The sequence below is a fragment of the Pocillopora verrucosa genome, chromosome 13, assembly GCF_036669915.1.
Source record: "Pocillopora verrucosa isolate sample1 chromosome 13, ASM3666991v2, whole genome shotgun sequence".
Lineage (NCBI taxonomy): Eukaryota > Metazoa > Cnidaria > Anthozoa > Scleractinia > Pocilloporidae > Pocillopora > Pocillopora verrucosa.
Window position 1 is genome coordinate 2181242 of NC_089324.1, and position 26002 is coordinate 2207243.

At 36.4% G+C, this 26002-nt stretch overlaps 1 protein-coding gene across 2 annotated transcripts; it reads right to left on the bottom strand.

The window, feature by feature from the left end:
• Positions 1 to 4550: 4550 nt before the first annotated feature.
• LOC131773663 (polyunsaturated fatty acid 5-lipoxygenase) lies at positions 4551 to 21471 on the bottom strand. 2 transcript variants are annotated; one of them, XM_059089607.2, is made up of 15 exons: positions 21334 to 21471; positions 20096 to 20243; positions 18686 to 18787; positions 18087 to 18188; positions 17483 to 17584; positions 14118 to 14469; positions 11534 to 11669; positions 10942 to 11048; positions 10419 to 10623; positions 9881 to 9987; positions 8531 to 8785; positions 7665 to 7771; positions 6891 to 6984; positions 6060 to 6278; positions 4551 to 5196 (listed from the first exon to the last, which is right to left on the bottom strand). In XM_059089607.2, exons 2-15 carry the CDS (start codon positions 20155 to 20157, stop codon positions 4963 to 4965), a joined length of 2184 nt encoding a protein of 727 aa, XP_058945590.2. In that variant the 5' UTR covers positions 20158 to 20243; positions 21334 to 21471; the 3' UTR covers positions 4551 to 4962. The 2 variants fall into 2 exon arrangements, with proteins under 2 accessions (XP_058945590.2, XP_066016448.1); XM_066160351.1 differs by lacking the exon at positions 17483 to 17584.
• Positions 21472 to 26002: the final 4531 nt, after the last annotated feature.

Consider the following 26002-nt stretch of genomic DNA (forward strand, 5'->3'; position numbering starts at 1 on the left):
AAGATATTGCTTTCTGAACATATTCATTAAGAATTTTCAAGTTATCAGCACATGCAACACTGGGGTTATAAAAAAGATTGAAAAGTTGAGTACCGAGTGGGAAAACCTAATATAAACTGCCATAAATGAGGAATTATTTCAGCAGTTCGAGTTGGACAGTTTGAAGTTTTGTTGAAAATGATACTTTCCAATTGGATCGTTGGCTTGCCAATAAAGTGATCCAATACTTAACAAATTCCTTTTAGAATATTTATTGAAAGCAAGTTCGAGGTATAGAATTTCAAAATTTTCTTCGTCTTTAAGCCTGGCTCTTTCTCCAATACTGATGATAAGAGATCTTTCTTATTCAACGACCAAGCTGAAATTTTGCATCTTAGTCAGGTCCATACGCTTTGTTTTGTTTAAGAATTGTTTAAACTAATAAATTATTCAAGACTCAGACTCCTTGTTAGTCTCCTACTTGTTTTTTTTAAAACTTTAGCCATCCTTCCGGCAAAAATTCGTTTATTTCTGATACTCTCTCAATTATAACGGTCGGAGTTACTAAACTTTTCAAGTTGCAAAGTGGAGACATCAAGATATTGCCTTTTGAACACATTCATTAAGAATTTTCAAGTTATCGGTGCAGGCAACTGGAATTTAAAAAAAAGACTGAAATAAAAAGTTGACTACCGAGTGAGAAAAAAAATGTAAACAGCGTAATGTAGACAGTTGAATGGAATGTGAAAATCGACTTTGATGGTTAAATATAACTTTGGCTGTTATTTACATGGTTTGCTAAGTAAAGAAACAGTTTAAGTGGATCATTGAATATTAATTATTGATACATAACTTTCAACTATCACGAAAGTATAATTTTTGTGTTAACTTGGAGTTAGAGTGTTCACATATGACATGTAACTTTCCTCATAGGGGCTGCTCTCATATAAAATTGATGACACAGGGGCTTAACAGTTTGAAAGGAGCCCAGAACGTACAGGATAGAATCTCATTTTCAGTGTGTCACTTGAATTCATTTCCACCCCTATATTGCATCAGAGGTATTCTTCTCTAACAAGTAGTTTCTGTCATTTCAATTACAATTTCAAATCTTGAAAGGTTCTAGGCTAGGATAACAGTAACAGTGCATTTGGTCATTTTAGATTTCACCCTTGGTAGTTCACTTTTATATGAGAGGAGTCCCTTTCTGTAGTGACTTGGTTTATAATACTGTTTCAGTTTAGTTACAATATTTTCAACACAAGTTCTGAGTCAAATCATATTTGATAGTAATATAATTTGAAATTAATAACAGGATTTTGACACAACGTTTTAGTTGTTTTAGTGTCATTCATAGTGACAATGTGGGAACAGCCTTTGTGTTTGTAATGTATTTAACCGTTCAATAGATAGTCAAAAATAAAATAATTTATGCTCTGATAAGTGGCTCGGAGTTCACTCTGTCTGATGCAATTAATTTTGATGATTAGTATTTTTAAGACCTCGGCAAATAATTTTTGTCAAAACCTCACTATTCGACCAGGAAAGGAATAGGGCCGGTCTGAGTTTAAATTGAATTCCTAATCTTTAAATCAATAACCAAATCTCTTAAAATAAGAATTAATTGAAGCATCCATAATTAAAATGCTTGGCGATTTCAACAAATCTTAAAACAATACTCAGACACTGAAAACAATTTTCAGTTCAACGCCTGGCATTCTTAAAATAAGATTGAGGTTGTTAAGTTCAAGGACCCAGATCTTGATTTTAATTGATTAACTTTTGGAGTACCAACACCTTGCAAAGCGATTCTTAACAACGAAATAGAACCTGGAGAATATAATGAAAGGTTCAACCAATTGTATTTAACACACTCTACACAAAATGTTCGTCAAGACACTACCACGAAAACATTTACTGCTTAAATTACATTACAAAACTTGTTGCACATTCGATCGTTTCATTGCGTTTCAGCGACATTATCGAGTTACGCCAGCGATGCGATATTGCACTTACACAATCCTCAAATGCTTTGATTACTAAGTTTTGGATAGCAGAAGCACTCCGATCAATTTCTTTCCTCGCATTGTCGTTTCAAAGCCCGCTCATAACGCCACATCGCCTCTCCTGCCATGTTTACGCTTGGTTCACTGTCTTCCCCATAACTTACGTCATCAACTTTGAGAGGAACCGCTGACATGTGTGTTCTGAGTCGCCGTACCACGACAGCACATCGACCCAAATATAACGAAAAACTTTCGTTTTTGCATGGAAAATTTTCTTCAGTTTAAGCGGAAAAGAAGGACGTAACATCGTTTTTAGTGCATAATTGAACAAGCTATGTTGAAAAAAATTACTTGATTTTGGGTTTCAGTTCTCCTGCAACACCGGGTTGGTTGGGACAGGAGCCTGGGGAGCCATATATGGGCTTGACGGATATGTGCCGCTCAACAGGGTATGCTTTTTGCCTCTCTGTCTCTGAAACAGGGTATAGAAATCACCCTTTTTCTCTGGAAGAGGGTATCTTTTGCATTAGATTTGACTCTGGAACAGGGTCGCCTTTTCCCAGAATTCTGATTAATCACAAATCATAAACGGTTTAAAAGAAGAAAGTGATTGTCTAAGAAACTGATTGTCTATGAGTGGATAACTGTCTGGAATTGGGTACCTATTTTCACAATTTTTGTCTGGACCAGGGTTGCAAATACATCTTTTTTTTCTCTGGGAACAGATCCCCCCCAGGACAGTGGCCTTATCTCCACGAAGGATAAGTTCGGCTGCTGCGCGCACTACGTGAAATGAGGCTACCATTGAAATGATGTTGCTTATATAAATCCTGACCGACGATTATTGAAATACGACAAATGAATATTATATTACTGGAGTATAGATGTATTATCCAGGTAAGAGTGTTTGTCATTGCTCTTAGATCACGTAAGTTCTAGCCCATTTCCAACCTCGATGCAACGCAATCGTTTGTTTTTGTTTTGAACCACCCCTTTTGTTTAAATAGCGCCTCTGATTGGTCAGTTATTTTTACCTTGTTACGTTGTCTCAAAATACCTCGTGCGTTTTCTCCGATGAATTTGAAGAGCTTGTCAAAGTAATTCTAGTTAAAACAATTCTATACGTTTTAATCCGGCATGGAATCAGATAAATCCATTGATTTTGTAGATTCCGAGGCAGTAAACGCTTATGGATTGGTTGTTGCTAAAGAGGAACACGAAAATCCTTGCAAGTATTTCGAAGAAGGCGAAAATGTTGATCCACCACGTTTTCATCCATTCATCAATTTTTTTAAATTGAAGTTTACTATCCTTATTAAATAGGACCAAGAGTCAGTTGCAGGTTTCTGCCTGTGGAGAGCCGGGAGCTTGCGCGCGGAAGAGTGGTCGAGGTTGTTGTGCATGCAAAGCAGCAAATAAGAATCGTAACGCAAACTGTCAGTGTCGCTGACATTCCTGCAGTGAAGTGACTAAACTTAAAATAATTAAACGTCCGGCAGTCCGATATTTTTCCATATTTCTCTTCGAAATCCTAAAAATATTTATACGAAAACATTCTACCTTTATTTAAAATCCTCAAGCGCTTCCAGGCAGCCTAAAATTTCGAAATTGATGTTTTTTGCTATCCCTGTTTACAAAGTACGAAGCCATTCAAACGCTTGACACTTAACTTTTCAATGACACGGCGGGACACGGTCCTCAAACAACCCCATATTTCTCTCTGAAATATACCAATTTTTCATTGGAAAATATTCTACCTTCATTTACAATCCTCAAGCGCTTCTAGAAAGTGAAAAAATTCTAACGTCGTCCGTTTCGCTGACCTTGTACACAGAGTGCGAAGAGATCCAAGCGTGACACCAGGAGAATTTTCTTCGGATTCTTCCGGACAAAATCCAAAATACTGTAAGGAAACTGTAAAATGACGAACGGCGAATGTATTTACCGTAAAACAGTTGACTATATGTCCAGGATGGCTCTTGAGAAAGACGATTTTAGAAGGTTTACAGTGATCTGGGAATTTCGTGTTACAGGAAATTGGGTCGCGGCGCGCGTGGCATCAAGGTTGAAAATGGGCCTTTAAGAATAAGCGCATTCAATAAGTAAGTCTGTTGATCAAAGAACAAAAGAACTGCTATCATCAAGAGTTCCTGATTCTTGTGATGTTGTATTTGGTTTTCTTCAAGGATATTTTCATTGCCGTCTATTGCGTACTTAACCCTGTTTTGTATTCTTAACTAAAAATGATTTGAGCCCTGTCTAAAATTGAATAGCCACAAATGGCAGGCGTCCCCTACTCTTTCCCCCCCTTCCCCCCCCCCCCCCCTTAGCAGCACACTCACATTTTGCACCTTGCTGCTGCGAAAAGGAGATAAGTACTCTTGTATAACGCTCTTTGGAGTTAGGAAACCGTTGGTGAAAAAAAAAAAAAGAGTGATGTACATGCGTTGTTATGCATACGTTGTTCAGCAAGTCCAGTCTTATCACGAAGTAAAAAAAATAGACGGACTTCGTTGTTGGGACACCACAAATGTAAACTGCTAATAAAATAAAGGCTATAGCAAATTCATCACAAAAAGAAAATGTTTAATCTCTTATGCTACAGTAGTTGCAAACAGTGCAATTGAAATATGAAGTAAAGAAAGTAACTTCCCTTGCACACTGCTGGCCGTATGAAAAAGAAAACACGCATCTAACACTTTAAGTCAATATCTAAATACAGCTTCTTTTAAGTAATAAGCCGGCTGGTGTGTGTAATTTCACAGCTGGCTCCATCAAATCCTTAAAACAATTTTACTGATGCAGGTAAAGCCACATAGAATGTGGCAGAGGTCGGTTTAATGCACGAAAGCTTCCCAATTTTTAAAAACTTGAACTAATTACCAATGTAACAAACAATGCATGTGTAGTACTTTCTAAAGCTACGTCAAGTGAAAAAGAAAGTGTAAGGACAGTTCGTTTTTGAGAATGTGGTGGATCAGGTTTGAACTCCATTTGGCAGCCATCTTGGAATGAAGTACGGATAGGTCAAATAATTATCTTCCTTCCTCTTTCGGTTCTTTTCTTGCATTTTAGGCTGAATAACATTCATGAGGTAAGTGTAATAACCATTGACGAGTTTGACGGCCTCAGGATCAAGAAGTTCGTTGCCGTAGTCAAACAAGGAGTCAAAGCGGAACAGCGAAAGCGCGTTACTAAAGCTGGCTTCGATCTGTGGAGTGAAAATAGAAAAAAAGTTAGTTTTGACTATCTGATGTTAAAACTTAATCAATGTTCTACTCACCGTCTTTCTATCAAGTGTATCATGGCTTTTTAAATCAGTGGAGTACGAACGCACTAATTCAATAAATTATTTGCTACCGGAGTGCCTGCCTAACTAACCGACTGGCATAAAGGTTGATTGCGTTTACTGACTGCCTGAGATAGGTGTTAATTGCTGACTCCCTATGTATGATTGACGGGCGTGTAGGTTTAAACACTGTTTGCCTATCTGGCTCCTTGGGTAAATTTCTAAATCAACAACTGACTGACGGCAACTCGGCATGCCACAGCCATAACTGGCGTACAGTCACATCACTGCGTATGAATAGAATGTCTGAGGAAAACAGAAACGCCAAAGATACCCTGAAGGAAAATTGTCCCTCGAAGCAGATGTTTATGCTACCGTAGAGAGCTCATAAACTGTAACAGACACGTTTTCCCCTTCCACCTTATTCATTTTTTCTGTTTGGAAAAACGTTGTGTACAATGCATTTCCGATGTGCCCCTGAGTACATTGTGTTGGGGAAGGTCAATGAAGGAGCTAAATAATGATTTAGTCCAGATTCACGAAATTCAAACGTACGAGTGACCGAGTCGCGTTTTTTTTTTAGTTTTGCATCTGATTGGCTGAGAGGGTGGCACGAGTTTTCTAGACCAATCACAGCACACAGTAAAGCAAAACCAATGCAATCTCGGATTACTTTCGACACTCAGTTGAAAATTGCTCAAACGGCACAAGCTAAATCCACATGATTAAACCTGTGATCATGCCATGTCCAGCGTATAGGTGTTCAAGATGGTCGCACAACTTACGGAGGAAGTGTTTATGTTTGGCAGACGTTGTACACCGTATTCGCCTTCCTTCAGCCTGGTATCGTTGTACAGTTTGGTTGGTAGGTTGGGAGTGTACAGACCATAGTCTGTCAGGGGATAGTTTACAGCAGCGTGTTGGACGCTCAGTTGTGAGATAATGCGGGTCACAATGTCACAGAGCTCATCTTTAGTCGCAATCTTTGAGGGTAATCCTTTGACCTTTTAAAACGCAGAATAAAGCATTTTATGTAGCACTGCGAACTTAACGTATTTCAGTGTTTAAGTGATTGAAGTCCAGTATTAAGTTTGTTTTGTCTGTTTTTTTGTGTTTTGTTTTCGTTTTCTAAGTTAGTTGAGAAATGTGTTAAAAGGAAACAAATCGTTAAACAAGGTCGCATCAGGCCACATTCTTTTGCTTTAATAGAATCTGCATCTTTTCGGAAAATCCCAACATGGCGACCATCTTCGATAACGCCTCGCCCCAGCAACACCGTAACCTAGAATGTTTACAGTTGTGCCTCATCCCAGGCTATCTGTTTAAGTTTTAATGATTTCAAAATGTTAAATATAACACAATGTTATCTACAACGAAAACTCTTGGGAGAGGAATGTACGTCCGTTTGCCTAAGACGGTAACGTTACAATAATCGATGATTCAGACGCCAAAAACTAAGCTGACAACAGCAGGTACCCGCAGTTACACAGTGCACGCCATATATCCCTCCATCACTGGTCGAAGATCAAGATATTTAAGCAGACGAATTGTAGATATATAAAACCAAAGACAGCAAAAAACAAACCACTATAACAATCAGACTTTTTTACACTTACATAGATGCGGTGAAAAATCGTTCGAGTAGACAATTCACGGAGGAATGATCCAAACTCATAATCCTTTTTAACATCCTCATTGTCGTAATAATACCTGAGAAAACAGTACAATGCAAAACGTTTACTGACATTCCCTACAACGTGTTTTCTAAGTTATAATTAGTGCTTTTTGTGGAGACAATTGAAAAAATCACCACTAAATTGGATATAGATAGATGGAATGATTGTATGGCAAGACTAGAAGTCATCATCGACGCCCTGGCTGCTTTTGCAACTACAAACATTGCCTTCTAAAGGAGAGTCCAAAGTTAGTGTTTTAAACCCGTACCTAATACACAAAGGCATATCCTGCCACGAGCTATCTGTTGCTATTTGATTGTGCATTCGAACAGAAATCAGAAGGTCTAAGGTTTGACTACTCATTGGGACATTGGACATCGGACACAGTATCACTCTAACGCAAGGATCATACTCGGTATAAACATACCTTAGAAAGCTAACTTTTTAAGACGCTGCAGTGCTGCGTCGACAGGCATGTAAAATATATAGTTTTAAAATAGTCGACGTGAACTGCCATCGCGAGCGTAGGAAAGCTGGTGTCACGAGGTTTAGCCCTTTTCGGCGGAACTGTGTTGCTGCTGTTATCCCAACACCCAAGGTAGATGGGCTAACATTATTTAACTAACTAGTGTTCTTAGTGAGTTGGTCTTGATAACTAGGAGTTAGTTCAGAGCTACAATTTTTTCCAGTATTTTCCCGTGAAGTAATACTTACAAGTCGACGTAACCCTTCACCATATTTTCGATAATTTTCAAAATTTGCTCGCCATCATCACGGTAAGGATAGTACGGAAGAAGCTTCTTGTCATCGACTCCGCGTTTCTATTCATCCAAAAGAAATGAAAAAAGTCCACACTTGATTGTAAATGTATTACAGCACAACATACTCAATTTCCAAGCTATGTGTTTCCACAAAATTGCTCCTTTTAAAATTACTTTGCAAGCGCATGCACTGGGTTCGTAGGCCTATTCGTAGACTATTCTTGCTATGCTCGAGTTATAGTTATATAAAAAAGAATTCATTTTTGTTCTATTTATGTCGCTGCAGTTCTTTCCTTCCTTTTAAACAATAATTCAGGTAAGGTCATCATGTCAAAGACGCCATTAGAAATAATGGAGACTGGAGTACTATATATGGATCACCGTTTCAACTTGCATTTTGATTTGAGACGTGTAGTACATTATCTGTGAACGCTTTTCGAGTAAAATACTCGATCGAAGATGTCGTATTCATTTGGTGTGATTTAAGGCTCCAACGTACATGTGTGTAACCGAATGTGAACAAAAAGGGGCGGCAGAAGAAGGCTTGATAAAAAGGGGAAAAGAAAAGAAGTATTAGGTACAAGTTTATTAAAGGACTGCATGAAAAAATATGAGTTCAATTTTTTCTTCTGCTTAGGCTCTTTTGTTGGAGAAAAGGGTTGACTGTCTATTCTTCATGCGAATATATAGTCTGAATATTGTGGTCAATAGGAATACATTTATATGTCTTTTAAGCCTGAAAAAGTGTTTTGGTTGACCGAAATGTTTTGAATTTTTATAGGTTGAAACGTGAAGGGGGAAAACCGACGCATCACATACCTTTATTTCGTTTCTAAAATCTGTGACATCCCATGTGCTTAATTTATGTGCTTCTTTAAGAAGTTGGGTGGTTCCTTCATTTCCAAATGCAAACAGCTGATCCATAAACTCTCCTTCGCCAACAAGTTTTGGAGCACCAACGGTATTTGGGACTGTCACGTCCCTGCAGTGATACTTTAAAATTTGATGAAGTGGATGAGAGGACGACAGGGTGCGTTTCAATACCACGCAAAATGGCTCCATCAAAAAATGAACCTTGTAAGACAAGCATTATGGTTAAACGTCGTGTGGTATAACTACTTTAAAACAAATCTATAAGAAATTTTCGATATAACGCGCGCTTTGATTGGTTGAAATAGCGTGCTCTATGAGAGTTTATATAATAAGCTCAGTTATGCACGCATTCTGATTGGTTCTCACTTATGATCTATTGGAGGACAGACGAATAGATGACGTCATCATTAAAATTTTTTTAAAATTCTTAATATATAAAACAAATAGATTCCAAGTTGCCGTGCGTCTGTTCAGTAATAGATCACAGAGGACGTCAAAATGTGGTAAGAACATCAGTGACACACTCGGCTGCGCCTCGTGTGCCACTTTTTTGTTCTTACCACATTTTGACGTCATCTCTGATCTATTACTGAACAGACGCACGGCAACTTGGAATCTATTTGTTTTATATATTTAAAGGTGTTTAAAATGCTAGTAAATTGCAAGTAAAGAAACGTTTCCGTCAAACTGCCGATGAAAATACAGCACTCGAGTAGCGAAATAAACTAGTGTCTCTCGACCTAACGAACTCTTTAATAAGTGGCGCTTCATTCATCACAGACGAAGTAATTACACTGTAAATGTAAAAATCAGCGAAAGGAAACAACACATGAGCTGTCTGCGTTTCTGAAAAAACGAGCTTTATTTTTGTGAAGATGTCGATAAAAGAGTATTGAAAAGCTTGCGTGAGGAGCGTACGCTCGTTCACCACAATAGCGATCTACGGTCATCTCAGCGGAGCAAACCTCAACAGTTACAATGCTCACTGTTCTAGTGATCCGTTTAACGATTGCTCTTGCATTCTCCCGATGTTCTGGGTGAAGCAGCTCAGTTGTTTTGCCCTTGTCGCCATTTCGGGCAATCCCTTTGCTGCCGTAAATTGTTCATCATTTCAAACTCAGCTCAGCAAATTAAAAAGTTTCAACAAAAGCTTCGAGCTCTTTCTTTCGCAATACGCCACAATTCAGCCGGATTTCATCGAACAATTGCCTTTTCCGATCCTATTTTTTGCATTAAATCGAAGGCACCCGTGGAATTTCCAGGAGTGCCTATAAAAAATTTCTAGTTGTGACATACCTTGCCAAGATGCTCCACAATTTGTGCATATCCGAGATCTGTAACCTGGACATTCAATTTGGCCAACATCCAGTTGTCATCATCATCAGGAGTGTATACAGATGAATCTGATGAGGAAAAGATGTTAGCTCAGCCAACTGGTTATTTCATTTACTATTTGCAAAACGGTACTAGATTTATTACTATGTACCTATACTTCATACTGTCTACATGATTCATCCCAACTTAACAGACAGTTTAAATCAGACAGCAGATCTTTTTTTTTTTTCGTTGACTGACTTCCTCTTTCCTATAATTTCGTTCTTTTCAGGCTATTTTGACCTGCTTTTTTCCCTCAAAGTGATTTTTACCTGACTCAGAAATAATCCCATAACTACTTGGCCAGCAGTTTAGTCGCTTAAAAAAAAAGGAAATATAAAATGATCACATTGCCCAAACTATTCGATTTCCGAAGTACGGCGAAACAAGGCTAACAAGATTATGGCGGAAAGGTAATGTTTAGTAAATATTAACTTCCTAAATCTTTAATACACTGAACCTGGAGTGTAGTCCATTTGGATGGCTACAGGGACAAGATCATTGGTTTTTGTCAGGAAATCTTGCTTAGACGCAAACAGAGCAATGGGCGAGAGTGTGTCCCACATTGTCCTGTTGGGATCATTGTCAGTAAGGTCCACTTTTTCTCTGGGTAGGTCGTCACACAACTCGTAACGAAGAATGTAGACTCGACCCTGATAAATGGCCTGAAAACAAAAGATAGATAAATAAATTGATTAAAATTTATAAATAATTAGACAAATTAGTAAACGAATAGAGAAATAAATATCAAAACTGAACTTTAGAATGGAGCTTTTCTCCAAACCCACTAGTTAAGCGACAGTTCTGGACTTAGTCTGTGTCCCCCCACGCAATTAGTCGGCTTAATTTACAAAAAAATAAAAATTATAATACCTTTGTTCTAAAGTTAAGCGCTTTAATAAGAAACTTTCCTTCGAACTGGTGCGGCTTAAGAAGTTGTATTTTAAAGCCTTTGGCTTTTATGTTTTGGACGGTAATAATACCTCTTCTAACGTGTCATCGCTTCCCAAAGCTTTTTGAACAGCACCTTCCCAGTCAAATTCTGGATTCAGTGTTTTATAGAGTGTGTCCCAATCCAACCCTACTGGACCTGGATGAGGATAAAGGAATGATTGAAGGAAACAATGTAGGACATGTGCACACTTATTTTTATTTGCATTCGTTCCTGTCTTGTTATTATTGTTATCATCATCATCATCACCACCGTCATCATCATCATCATCATCATCATCGTCATTATTATCATTATATTCAATATGACTATTATCATCATAATGATTACCCTTTATCATCATCATCATCATCATTACCATCACCATCATCCATATAATCATAATAAATATCAGCTTTCTTGCCATAATCACTAGAAGATGGATGACAGTTATTTACATTGTTCTTTCCATATCATTACTGCTGAAAGAAAGTGTAAGAGCCGGCAAAGAGCCAGCGTTTGAAAAAACCTATCGAGTACGATCCAAAGTTGAAAAGTGGCTAAAAAAAGTTATCAATGTTTTTCTGTAACTTGAAAGATGGTAATTGTTCTTCTAGCGACACCATTATTAAAGGAAGTTTTACCAGCTTTGAGAGTCACTCGTCTCAGTGACATAGGGTTGATTCCTGCCAGACGCTGTTGAGTGAAGAACCTGTCACTTATCCACGTAGTCTTGTCGTCAATAAAGGCTTCGTACTTCGATGGCCGCCTGTTATTAACCTTGAAGAAAAAAACACAGAGGTTTGTTCTACGACTGAAGAATTCTTAGTCGCCAGTTCGAGTGATTCAGTACATAAGCTAAATCACATGCTATACATGTATGTGTATAGCTTACCTAAGCTTTCGTTTAAAGCTGGTGTTGTATATTTTTTTGTCCATTAGCTTACACCAAGAAGCTTTGTCCGTCCATACTGACCATTAAATCTTAGTAGCAGTAATAGCTACAGAGGTGGGATAGAGTACTAGTAGTAGTACTAGTAGTAGTAGTAGTACTACTACTAGTAGTAGTAGTAGTAGAAGTGGTAGTAGTAGTAGTAGTAATAGTAGTAGTAGTAGTAGTAGTACTAGTAGTAGTACTAGTACTAGTACTAGTAGTAGTACTAGTACTAGTACTAGTAGTAGTAGTAGTAGTAGTACTAGTAGTAGTAGTACTAGTAGTAGTAGTAGTAGTAGTAGTAGTACTAGTAGTAGTAGGAATAAACTTTATTTGCATGACCATGACATTTTACAGTGTTGCAAAAGGAAAACTGATTAATAACAAAACAAGGCTAATAATACTCTAATATTCTTCTTAGATACATTTCTTTTATTTGATATCGATAATGTATTACGTATATTTATACATGTGGATATAAACTTTATAACTATCTTAGTTACGCTGCAGTCATTAGAATTCATAAGAAGGTTTAAGCTTTCGTAGGTCGATTTTCTTTCGATGTCAGGTATTATTTCATTGATTCGATTTAAGAAATTTTGTCACTGCAAAGTGTATCTATTGCACTGAAACAAGAAATTATTTTCATTTTCTACTTGATTTGATTTGCACAATGGGCAAAATCTCCATTATCTGGGTATATTATCATATCGACCAACTTCAATCATAAGTTTGTGATTACTAATCCTAAACTTCACTAAAGTTCGTCTCTCATTAAAATTTCTCAGCTGGTGTAAATAATCAGATAAAGAGTCTTCCTCTTTAAAAACTTTGTAAAATTCAATTTTTTCAGAATGTTTAAGGCTATGGCGCCAGAAAAATATATATTTTTCTTTTATAGTAGTTGTATATTGCTAATTTGATCGTTATCAAAAGATTCAGGACCTAAGTTAGATGAACGGTATTGTGCTATCATGCTCATAAAATTGGAATAAAATCCCGAGTTATAAAAGAGATGTAGATTCTTCGACATAAGAAAAGATTGTTTTACTATAGATTCATCATCTTTGTTTTTTAAATAAACAAAATATTTCGTAATTTTTTCATTAATTGGAATAGTTAGAGGTAATCTTCCAAGTTTAGCTCTACAGGCTAAGTTCGAGGCCTTATTGTTTACTTCTTGGTAACGTTTGCTGAACTGGAGATGAATTTTTTCTATCGGGGAACTATCCCATTTTTTGAAATCCTGTTTAGTATACATACCCCATACCTCACTGTTGTAGCTTAAGATCGGAAATATCATAGTGTCAAAAATCTGCAATGCTGTATTAGGGTGAAGTCTATCAAGAAGTGTATGTTTTCGTATACTGGAGAATGCGTGTAAGGCTTTTTCTTTTAAGTGTTCGGTTGCAAGGGTAAAGTTTCCAGTTGGAGTTAAACGTGTGCCTAAATAGGTGTATTCTTGAACAATTTCAATTGCCTCGAAGCCTATCTTGAAACTTATATCAACGGATTTCCTTCAGCGTTTTTGAAATCTCATTGTTTTAGTTTTTTCGGAGTTATTTGAAGCATCCATGCTTTGTAATATTAAGAAAGCGTATTCAAACAGTTTTGCAATGCTATTTTGGATCTTGATAGGATAATCAAATCATCTACATATAATAATGAATTTATTTTGGTTCTCAAAAAGCAAAGAATTTCAGACCGAAAAATCTCTGCAACTCGACGAACTAACACTGAATCCCGACAAAGCATCGTTTTGGAGTTGTTTGAAATCTAGGAACGATACTGTCGCCCAAAATGCTCCCGCCCCAATCTCGGAAGAAACTTGGCTAAAACGCTTTCAATCTTTACATTCTAATGAATGAAGAAGTCTATACAGAGCTACAGTCATTAAGAAAAACTTAACTATTTAAATCATGAGATAAGCAAGAAATACGTCAAGCAGTGAAGAAATTGAAAAATAAGAAATCTCCCTTCTTTGACAAAATAAGAAGAAAAAAAAAAAAGAAACGAAATGATCAAATCGAGCCTTGAATCACTTCTGCCTATTTACATCAAACTTTTAACCTCATTTTACAATGTGGAAAAATACTAGATATTTGGTGTCAAGGCCTTATAAGCCCAATCTATAAATCGGGTGACAAGAGTGACCCAACAAACTATATAGGCAATGTGTATCTAGTTGCCAGTAGTATGTAGTAGTAGTATTATGTAGTAGTAGTAGTATGTAGTAGTAGTAGTAGTAATCAACAAACAAACAAACAAACAAACAAACAAAAAGTTAGTCATACCCCTCCAGCCATCGCAGACATTTCAAAGAACTTTGACAAAATCCGGTAGTTGACGTTGTGGCTCATTTCTTTATCGGTGGTTTTATTGAACAAACTATTGTAAACGATACCGCTTAAGTCGGCGGTAAGGACAGTTTGAAGGTATCCCTCTAAATAAAACCTTGTGAAGGGATTTATGAAATCACGACCAATTAGTGTCAGCGGGTCCAATTTTAACAGAGCGTATCCATAGGGGCTAAATTTCAACTTCCATTTTCCTTTCATCTCGAGAAGTTCCATAAACCTCTTGACTTTGCAAACAAAGTTACTCCTTTGAGGAAGAGAGACACTGCATTCCAGAAGCAATCCGAGCCTTAAAAAGAAAAGATTATTTGCGTGACTATAAACTTTACAGTATTGCTAAAGCTTATACAATTATTCTAAGTTGTATTCGAAAATCAAATTACATCGATAACAATTCGTCTTGAAAATTGAAGCAAGATGTAATAAATCTTAATTCTAAATTACGAACATAATTAGAAAAATTCATTAATTCTGTGGTGTGTTGATTGACAGGTGACTGCCTAATATTTGGAATCAAAGTCTGTATTTAATTGTAAAAAGTATACCTTATTAATGAGTATTTGGAACAGTGGAAAAGAAAATGGATTTCGTCTTCGATCTGATTAATTAGATCCTCAGACTTGGCAGAGTCAATAATCTGTAGAGATTTGGTTGTATCTGCCAAGTTCAATCATGAGTTTTTGATTGCTTCTGCGTGGTTCAGTTAAGACCCTTCTTTCAGATGTTCTTGTAGTTAGGTCTAGATAATATAATGTGGAGGAGCATATTCGATTTTAAAAATTATATAAAATCCTAGTTTTTGAGAATGGTGAAGGGTTTGTTGCCAATATGAAATATATTTCTGTTTCATTAAACTTACGAAGTTTCTGATTTCAGCGGCGTCTAATAAATCAGGGTCTTGGTGACTAAGATTAAAGTATTCGGACATCTCCATAAGCCTAGAGTGAAAGCTATTTTTACCAGAGGCGTGAAGATCTAATGACATCAAGAAGACTGTTTAACAATGGAGTCTTCGTGTTTACTTTGGGGTTATAGAATGTCTAGGTATCATTTGCAAAACTGTAGATGCGTTTTTTTTTCAATTTGTGAGTTATCCCACGCCTTAAATTTAGACTTAGTTTACACAACCCAGATTTCAATGTTGTAAGTCAGAATCGGGGAGATCATTGTATCAAAATTTTAATATGGTTTGAGCTTGCTAAAATCCGTGTATCTTCTTAGACTGAAAAGAGCATGAAGTGCTTTCTCTTTTAGGTGGTCAAAAGTTACTGAAAAATTTCCTTATGAAGAAATTCGAGTTTTTAAGTACGTATACACGGTGCTCTTGCACAACATCAATAATTTGGTTATCTATATAAAATCAAAATTCAGTGCGTTTTCTTGCGCGTTTTTTAAATAACACAATCTTGTTTTGGTTTTTTTTTGGGAGGGGGGATTTATACTTAATATCTACGAGCTGCAGTAGGAAGATAGTGTTAAGACAATTTTGTAGTCCTGTTTTAGATCGCGATAATATGATCAAATCATCTGCAATGTAGAAGGGAATTTAATTTTTCGCCGTTTGGTAGAACAAAAGGGTCAGATAAAGTATGTTGAAAGGAGAATGGTAGATTAATGATACAAAGATTAAAGAGCAATGGACTTAAAATACAATCATGGCGTACACCTCTTGCTTACTGAAAGGATCTTGTTTTCTTTTGACCAGTTTTGATTGAACATGAAGATTTGGAATAAAGGCTCTTAATCAAACTATAAAAGCAGCCTCACAGATTGATCGTGCCAGACTGAGTCAAAAGCCTTCCTGAAATAACAAAACAAGCACAGACTTTTTCATTGTGATTATGATCGCGTTTGTCTATCAAAGTTCGTTGTGTAAAAATATGGTCTGCTGTACAATTTTATTGGTAGAAAGCTAATCTGAGATTTGTGAAGTATATTACGAGAAACGACACGCTCTAGAAGTCTTTGGTATAAGATGGAGCAAAAAAGTTTTCCCAGGCAGCTTGAAACACAGATACCACGGTAATTGGACGGGTTACTTCTTCCACGTACCTGATTTATAAATCGGTGAAATGAGACCACCACACCAGGCCTGAGGCATGGTGCCCGAATAAATAATTGCATTAACAAGTTTGTATTATACGAGCAACATATCATTAAGACTGGCGTTAATCATTTTATTTTTAATTTTATCTAAAAAGGGAGATTTTATATTCTTCAATTTTTTAACAGCTGTGCGTATTTCATTTTCGGTAATCAAGTAATCTAAACGACGAGACTGCTTTTTTACGATCTTCTTGTTCCCGTAATTCATCACAAATGAACTGTTGAGCGGGATTAGGCGGTGCATTGGAATGAACAGACTGGAAATACGACAGCCAATTTTCTTCCGAGACTGAAGGAGCATGTTTTGCTTTCATGGTGTCATCCATTGACTCAAGACATTTCCAAAATTTTATCATATCTGTATTTTTTGCAGAATCTTCCAACTGAAGAATTTTGGCATTGTACTATTCGTTCTTTTTAGAGTGCAATGTTTTGTATTGTGTTAGAACGGCGTGGTACTCCTCACGTAAAATGAGATCCAAGGGATCTCTGTGTTTTTGGTTCTTAATTCGTGTCTTCCAAAGCTACATTCCCTAGCAAACCATTTTTTATTTGAAGATGACTCGAAACGCTTTTGTTTTAAGTCAATTTAATTTTTGAACATTGTTTAGCTGTTGTGATGAGAATATTTTCTACTTTTTCAAGCGAAGTGTTCACGTCGTGAATTTGTGTTCTGTCGCTTACGTACTCCCGTATTAGAGTTTGGAGGACTGGAGAACGTCTGCAGTCTTTGAATTTTTGTGTGGAATCATTTTCCTAAACAAATGCTTTGATTATCGCATAATTACACGAACAAAGTCCGTGCCATATGCGCCTTCTAAACAAAATGGGCATGCCTTTGTAACGAAAACCATGACATGCCCATAGTAAAATTAGACGTATTAACTAATTCTTTCTTTAATATGTTCATTTAACAGTGATGTATGGAATACGGTTATAACTTATGAGTCTAACGCTAAAAATTTTCGTTTGCTTATTTTGTTTTTGTTTATTTTTCTTTCGCTATGTTTGGTTTTGCGCCCACTTTTGTTTGTGATGATTAAAATATATTTATATTTTCTTCTCTAGTATACGCTGGTTGTTTATGTTTATACGTGTTGTGCCGATTTGTAATTGAGAATTATATGTATTTAAAAACTTGTTTTCAGTCATACTAAATTCACGTCGTCCCTCGCCAGGCTTGATGTGTTACTTACAATTTAGCCATTTTTTGAATCCATTCCAAGTCTTTAACTGATATGTCCATCTTCGGTACCATCTTGGCCGCGCCACGCGTATCGTTCTGGCCAGACGACAAACTAGGAAAAAAATTTATGAAAAATATCTTGTATTATACTCTTTTTTATAAGAACCTTTTTAAATTAGAACGGAGAGGCTGAGATTAACCAAAATTGTAAGGACGTATTGAGAACATTCCTCAGGCTGAGGGTCGATTAAGAACATTATTTTGCTCATCTGTATATTAAATGACAAGCATAAAATAAAGGTGACAAAAAAAAAGGAAGCTCACCGAAATACTTAAGGGCACGTTTTGTATAACATTAACAGTGGTTTTCTTACTTCATGACGCACATCTCTCGGTTTGTAATAATCAGCAGTTCTTATTTATAACTGTTCCAAAATAACTTAAATCCACACCGTTAAAGTCATCAAGATTGTTGTATACATATAGTACACGCCGGTTGTTTATGTTAATAGGTGTTGTGCCGATTTGTAATTGAGAATTATATGTGTTTAAAAACTTGTTTTCAGTTATACTAAATTCACGTCGTCCCTCGCCAGGCTTGATGTGTTACTTACAATTTAGCCATTTTTTTAATCCTTTCCAAGTCTTTATCTGATATGTCCATCATCGGTACTTTCTTAACTGCGTGAGGCTTATCGTCTTGGCCAGACGACAAACTAGGAAAAAAATTAAAGATATCTTGTATTATACCCTTTTTTATAAGAACCTTTTTTATTAAAACAGAAAGGCTGAGATTAACCACAATTTTTAAGAACGTATTGAGAACATTCCTCAGGCTGAGGGTCGATTAAGAACGTTATTTTGCTCATCTGTATATTAAATGACAAGAATAAAATAAAGGTAACAAAAAAAAGAAAGCTCACAGAAATACTAAAGGGCACGTTTTGTATAACATTAACAGTGGTTTCCTTACTTCATGACGCACATCTCTCGGTTTGTAATAATCAGCAGTTCTTATTTATAACTGTTTCAAAATAACTTAAATCCACACCATTGAGGTTATCGAGATTGTTGTATACGTATAGTATACGCTGGTTGTTTATGTTAATAGGTGTTGTGCCGATTTATAATTGAGAATTATATGTGCTTAAAAACTTGTTTTCAGTTATATTTAATTCTCGTCGTGCCTCGCCAGGCTTGATGTGTTACTTACAATTTAGCCTTTTTTTTAATCCATTCCAAGTCTTCATCTGAAATGTCCATTATCGGTACTCTCTTGACTGCGTGACGCTTATCGTCCTGGCCAGACGACAAACTAGGAAAAAAATTAATGTAAAAGATCTTGTATTATACTCTTTTTTATAAAAACCTTTTTTATTAAAGCGGAAAGGCTGAGATTTACCAAACTTTTAAGAACGTTTTAAGAACATTCCTCAGGCTAAGGGTCGATTAAGAACGATATTTTGCTCATCTGTATATTAAATGACAAGAATAAAATAAAGGTAACTGAAAAAGGAAGTTCACAGAAATACTTAAGTGCACGTTTTTTATAACATTAACAGTGGCTTTCTTACTTCACGAGGCACATCTCTCGGTTTGTAATAATCAGCAGTTCTTATTTATAACTGTTCCAAAATAACTTAAATCCAAACCGTTAAAGTCATCAAGTGATACAAAGCATTATCAAGGTAGTTGATAGGTATCCTGATCACATCCACATTGATTTATGAAATACTGTATACCATGCAAATTCAAGAACATCTTAAGAAAGTTTTGAGCCTCAAATCGCAAAAAAAGAACGTTCAGCCTCAGCTCCAACAGTAGACGTTCTTATTAAAAAAAAAAATTGAGAATACCAAAATTATTGTAAGATGAGATTTGAGCTGTGGTGTACGAGGCGGGAAACAGAAAGAAATGAAAATAATAAATAAATGAAAATAATAAATAAATGAAGTAAATTAAATAAAATAAACGAAAAATCTCAACAATGCATAATACTGAAAAGGTGCCGAGCTTCGTGACTGCCAATTTGTTAACTTCTCATTTTACCACTTATCGTTTTGCTGTGCAAATCACCGCAAAGGTTTCTATTTTGCTTGTAAATTCTGCGTGGCAGTTGAGATCAGACATGTGGGAAATGGGCTCAGACATGCAGAATTTCTTCACATGCTCGAGCTGGAACGTTTGTCGCAGGTTAATCCTGTAATTCCAATGCAAGTTCTACCAAGAAACAAAGCTGTTACAATACAAACAAGTAAATGTGGGTTTGATGTCCTCGAGCAATGCGTCCCCGAAATAGGGCTTTAAGTTTCCTTTTAACCATGGCTTCTACAAATTTGTTTTCGAGCTCGCTGTTGTCGGCGTCCTTATTCTTAAGATCTTAATTTAATGAGGTCTCCGCCCCTTATATTCGAATTCCGTGCGCCTGTGGTTTTAAGCAAGCAGTTATTCTAATTTGAAGATATTTATTTGCAAATAGCTATTTCAGAACTAGTTTTAATAGAATTACAAAAAAAGTGATAAGATTGATAAGATTAAAAAATAGTACTGGTTTTATAAATCGAAGAGTTGGAAGCTCCCTACCATAACAAGGAATATTTTAATTACACGAAAGAAAATTTACCTCGAAACTGCACCATAACAGGCGACTATGAATACTATACCAAGCAAAATATTCGCGTTCATAACTGACACCGAAATTGCTCACTGTCTGTATGTGGCCTTTGTTGTCTCAGGACTTGAAGCCTGCTGTTTCTTGGCAGTCAGTGAACCTATTTTTCAGGCAAAGAAATTTCATAGGTCAAATACAAACTGTATGTCTATATATAGTGAACTATCGGCCCACTTTGTAAATCACAGCTTTATATTTTGGTTTAGCTCCTAGGTGGCAATTATTGAGATTGGACTGGTGGCGACATCAAGTTAAATTGGCAGGGGGGCTTATTATTCGTGTGTAGCGACGTGGAAAATAGCAAGGCAAAGAGCGCCACCTTGTTAGCCTTTTGCCTCTGTTTCAAGACGAGTCTACGTGCACCATTCAAATGATAATACGTTTCACTCGATCCCATGCCCATTTTCATGTAAATCAAACTCATTTTCATTTGAATGGTTTGTACTTGGACTCGTTTTTAAACGGAGGCAAAAGGCAACTCGGAAATAGCCTATTACGCATGGCGTCATTTGTGAATGTCTACGACCAAGGGTGGTGTGACAGGGAGTGAAAAGTTTTTTTGTGAAAAGACTCGTCTTACTTAGTGAATTTTTAACCATAAACCATTTACTTCTCTTATGTCTATTTAAACGAAAAGAAATATAGATGATTGAAAAAGAAAAAAGAGCAATTGAAACAACTGTTCTACAAGCCCTTTAAATGACTCAAATTGAAATTAAAATTGCTACCTGTCAGCTTCGATCGATTCAAACCAAGCGATGAAGCGTGGAAAAATTAACGCGAAGAATTTATGGAAACAAGACATTACAAAAAATGTACATATTTTTGTTTTAAACTTTAACTCACGCGCAACATAGCCCAAATTCAATTTTTCCGAGTATGCTGTCATACGCTTTTTTTTGTGTTTGGCAGAATCCGAATGTTAAGGCCCTGGGAAATTTTAGAAATGCGTCTCACTAGCTTTCCGTAAGTTATACGTTATCAAGAAATTTTAGACTTCGGCTGCCAAAAAGTTCAGTCATATTTACAACCGCATCGAATGAATCAACCTTCTTACGGCAAAATAAACTTAGGTAGATTTAGTTATAACTGGAAAAATGATTCATGAAAGTTACAATTTACAAAACACGCACATTAATGAAAATACTTTATATATCAATTCCTGTAAGTCAATAAACGGGCCCACTCACCTTCGATCGGAGCTATGATTTGGCCAGAAGCTGTTTACACCCGGAGAGGTGGAATAACAACTGTGGTAAGTAAATGGTAGCGTTGGTTTTTATGACTGTTACTGACTGCACATTAACTGACTGTATTGTTTGCCGAAGGTGACACTTCAATAAACAATTGTGTTTCGTTTTCTTTCATTTGCTTTTTTTTTCTCTTTATGTAGCGTAGAATAATAGGTATGAATTAAGTAGACGGCTGGGTTGATATAAGAGTCACGCACATTTTTTTTCGAGCCTTTTTCATATGAACAGACGTAATCTACATGTGAAATACTGCCAAATACAGAAGAAAAATCGCCAAACTCATTTCTGTAACTTGCATTTCACCCGAAACATTTTTTCCGATTTATTTTTGGACTTGCAAGGACACTTTGACATTTGAAAGCACCCAAGACAGCGCTTTGTCGAAGAGTAGCGAAGTGGAAATTTTTCAGACAAAGACCTGAACTATTATTTGCCTATGGCGACACTTTAAACTATTGTCATCAGACATTAATTTTCATCAAGATCCGACATGCCATGAAATAAATGAAAAAGTACATCGCAGCCTTGTTATGATGTGTCACGGATGGGAGATCATACAACGACGCGACGCCCACAGCTTATAATTAAAAATATCTATTTGAAATTCTTGGATCGACCTAAGCAACAAGTTTATTAACTACGTGACTACTCCTTAGTTTAGCCCCAATAAGTATACCATGAAGGAAGGTGATACCAGTTTTTTGTTTTCAAATATGTCATTCCAGATTTTTCATTGCGCGCTACCAGACTTGCTGTGCAGCGAAGTGAAAATATAAAAGAATAGTTTGTTTTGTTTTGTTTTTATTTTTCATTTGCTTTTTTTTCTCTTTATGTAGCGTAGGTATGAATTAAGTAGACGCCTGGTTTGATATGAGAGTCACGTACATTTATATTCCAGCCTTATTCATATAGCAGACGTTATCCACATATCAAATACTGCCAAATACAGAAGGAAAATCGCCAAACTCATTTCTGTAAATTGCATTTAACCCGTAACATTTTTTCCGATTTATTTTTGGACTTGCAAGGACACTTTGACATTTGAAAGCACCCAAGACAGCGCTTTGTCAAAGAGTAGCGAAGTAGAAATTTCTCAGACAAAGAATTGAACTAAAATTTTTACTTCCTGCGACTGGCGTTATTTCTTTCATCTAAGAAAGTTAATTATCAACTGTGTGACTGCCTCTTAGTTTAACCCTAGTAACTATACCATGAAGGAAGCAGGATGCCCTTTTTTCTTTTTTGTTTTCAAATGTATCATTCCAGATTTTTCATTGGGTGCCGCCAGACTTGCTGTGCAGGGAAATGAAAATATAAAAGAATAGTTTGTTTTGTTTTGTTATGTTTTTTTCATTTGCTTCTCTTTTTTTTCTTTACGTAGCGTAGAATAATAGGTATGAATATTAAGTAGACGCCTGGGTTGATATGAGAGTCACGTACATCTGTATTCCAGCCTTATTCATATAACAGACGTAATCTACATGTCAAATTCTGCCAAATACAGAAGAAAAATCTCCAAACTCATTTCTGTAAATTGCATTTCACCCGTAACATCTTTTCCGATTAATTTTTGGACTTGCAAGGACACTTTGACATTTGAAACCACCCAAGACAGCGCTTTGTCAAAGAGTAGCGAAGTAGAAATTTTCAGACAAAGAATTGAACTAAAATTTGTACTTCCTGCGACTGGCGTTATTTCTTTCATCTAAGAAAGTTAATTATCAACTGTGTGACTGCCTCTTAGTTTAACCCCAGTAAATATACCATGAAGGAAGGTGGATACCATTTTTTTCTTTTGTTTTTCAGATGTTTTATTTCAGATTTTTCAATGGGTGCCGCCAGACTTCTTGTGCTGCGAAGTGAAAATATAAAATCCTTAAGATCCGACATGCCATGAAATAAGCGTTGGTTTTTATGTTGTAGCGTGGAACAATAGGCATGAATTAAGTAGACGCATGGGTTGATCAAGACTCACGCACATTTGTTTTCCAGCCTTTTTCGTATGAACAGACGTAATCTACATGTCAGATAATGCCAAATACAGAAGAAAAATCGCTAAACTCATTTCCGGAAATTGCATTTCATCCAAAACATTTTCGATTAATTTTTGGACATGGCGAGGACATTTTGACATTTTGAAAGCACCCAAGACAGCGCTTTGTCAAAGAGTAGCGAAGTGGAAATTTTTCAGACAAAGAACTGAACTGGAAATGTAGTTCCTGCGACTGGCGTCATTTCTTTCATCTAAGAAAGTTCATTAAAATCTCATGGGAAGCGTACCGATGCAAAGATTTCAAAGACTTAAACTGTGACCACCATGTGTTCGTTTACTGTTTGTTTCACATAATGCAAAAAACAAAGAAAAAGGGAGTGCCTCATAACTGAAATTCACCATTTTTACAGCCATTAATGAATCACCGTCCGCGTCGTTTATAATACTGGGATGACAATATTGTCTTTGTTACCAGTTCACCACTTAAAGGCCCTGTAAGACAATAATGCGGCACTGTGTGATATCTAGGACAATTGTTATCTTTCATCTCACTTCTTTTACTTTGTCGAAATGAAAAAGTAATAAGAAAAATGTTAATACCCAACACTATGCAACTCAAGTCTATCATTCTGCTTTTTTTTCCTTTCGAGCTCCTTGGTCAGCGGTTTGGTCGCCGGGAGACAAAATTATGTGTTTATTGATACAATTAACCATGGATTTTCCACCAATCACAACACTTTTTTAAATGCTAGATAAGCGACTAAGCTCTGAGAGAATACAGAGCAAGTTCTGTTGACCGGGCCTTGTGTGAGGAGGCACATACTATATTAACTCTATTAATACGATACTAATTTGATATTCACTTAGACAGCATAGTTTTTAGTGTTTAGTTTGTTATTTCGAAGAAAACTTCAATGTTAGGTGGAGAAAAAGAACGACTTCCAGTAAAAAATTCACACTATTCATCCGAATACTCGAGTTTCCGACTCGTTATTTGCACCAATCAATGTTTTCTTAGAATTAGAGGAAACCACGAGATAAAAACATGATAATAATGAAAAAAGAAGAATTAAGGTTGATCAACATAGAAAGTTGGACATAGTTGTGAGCAACAGACTTTAAAGATCAATGAAACTGTTTCTTTTTTAAGGGGAGGGGGGGTGGTCAGTTAGGCGCCAAGTGAGACGTATTCTTCAACCCTTTAACCCCTAAGAGGGTTTGGCATTTAATTTCTCCTTACCGTATTACCGCTGAACCAAACATCAGAATCATGGGAATAAAGGAAATAATCACCAAGTTATAAAGCTGTTGATTGTCAAACAAATTCCCTTGGCAGTACCATACGGTATCTATAGAGAACAGTGAGGAGAATATCTGTACTGATGCTAGTGAGTAAAGAGTCATAATGTAGCCTGTTGTTAGGACGATTTCCATCGTGATCTCGATTCAGGACTGACTCATGTTAAAAAGATATATTTCCAAATTGTAAGCTTTATATGATAAAGAAAGATAGAGAATGCGAAATGCTAGTATCATAACAAACTGAGATCGCTCGTGTCTCAATGTTAGTTAAACTCACCAAAATAGCAGCTTGTTCCGTTTCCTTGGTACCAGGAATTGAAGCTACATCGATAGGAACCAACGGTATTGTTGCAGTAGGCATTGACGTCATAGTCATGCGATTTATTGGCACATTCGTCGACATCTGAACGAATGCATAAAAAATAAATGGTTTGAACTCAAGAGCAAGAGTCCATCGAAAATGACGGTTATTGGCGAAAGCGTCTCACCTTATAAGCAATTGAACATGACATTGCTCGGGGGACAATTCTAATCGGTCATAAAGCAATTTTTAACCGGGTGTCCAGGTTAAGTCGGGATTGTTCTGGTTTTGCTTTGTTTAAAATGAATTACTTGAGGCAATAATGACAGTCATTTCAATAACTTACCGACACACTTTTTTCCGTTTCCAGTAAAACCCGCTTTGCACGAGCAAATGTGAGAACCGATGGTGTTCACGCACTCTGCGTTGACGTCACACACGGGAATTGTTGAATTACATTCGTCCAAGTCTTAAAAAAACAACATAGTTTGCGATCGGTTGAAAAGCAAAAGGAGGGTATTTGCTGAATTAGGACTCGTTCGTGGATTCATCAGACCAAATGCTTCTCGCATATCTTCCGGCGGAAGCCAAAATTTACTTTGTCCGCTCCTTCAGGAAGCAAAATTTCCCCTCCCCTATTCGTGAAATTTCGTCACCATAAAGATGTGAGAACAATTTGCTATTGAATGATTATCTCTGGGTCAAAAAAGAGAATTTTCAATTCTATTTTACCTGTTCTCAAATTGATCAGTTTAAGAGAGATTATAGCATTCTTCCAAAGCTTTGTTTCCGTCAGATATCTTACTATTTTTATTTTATTTTGTTTTGCTTTATTTTTTCATTTCCCCCTACGAGTAAATTGATTTTTTTTTTGAAGAAGAGAAGGAGGGGGCTGGGGGTTGCAATCTACCCATATAATCTCTGTCAACGCTTTTGTTAGTAGTAAACCGTTTTTGGTCGGTAGAAGATGTGAATTGATAAACACTTGAATTCACCTTCGGTTTTCATAT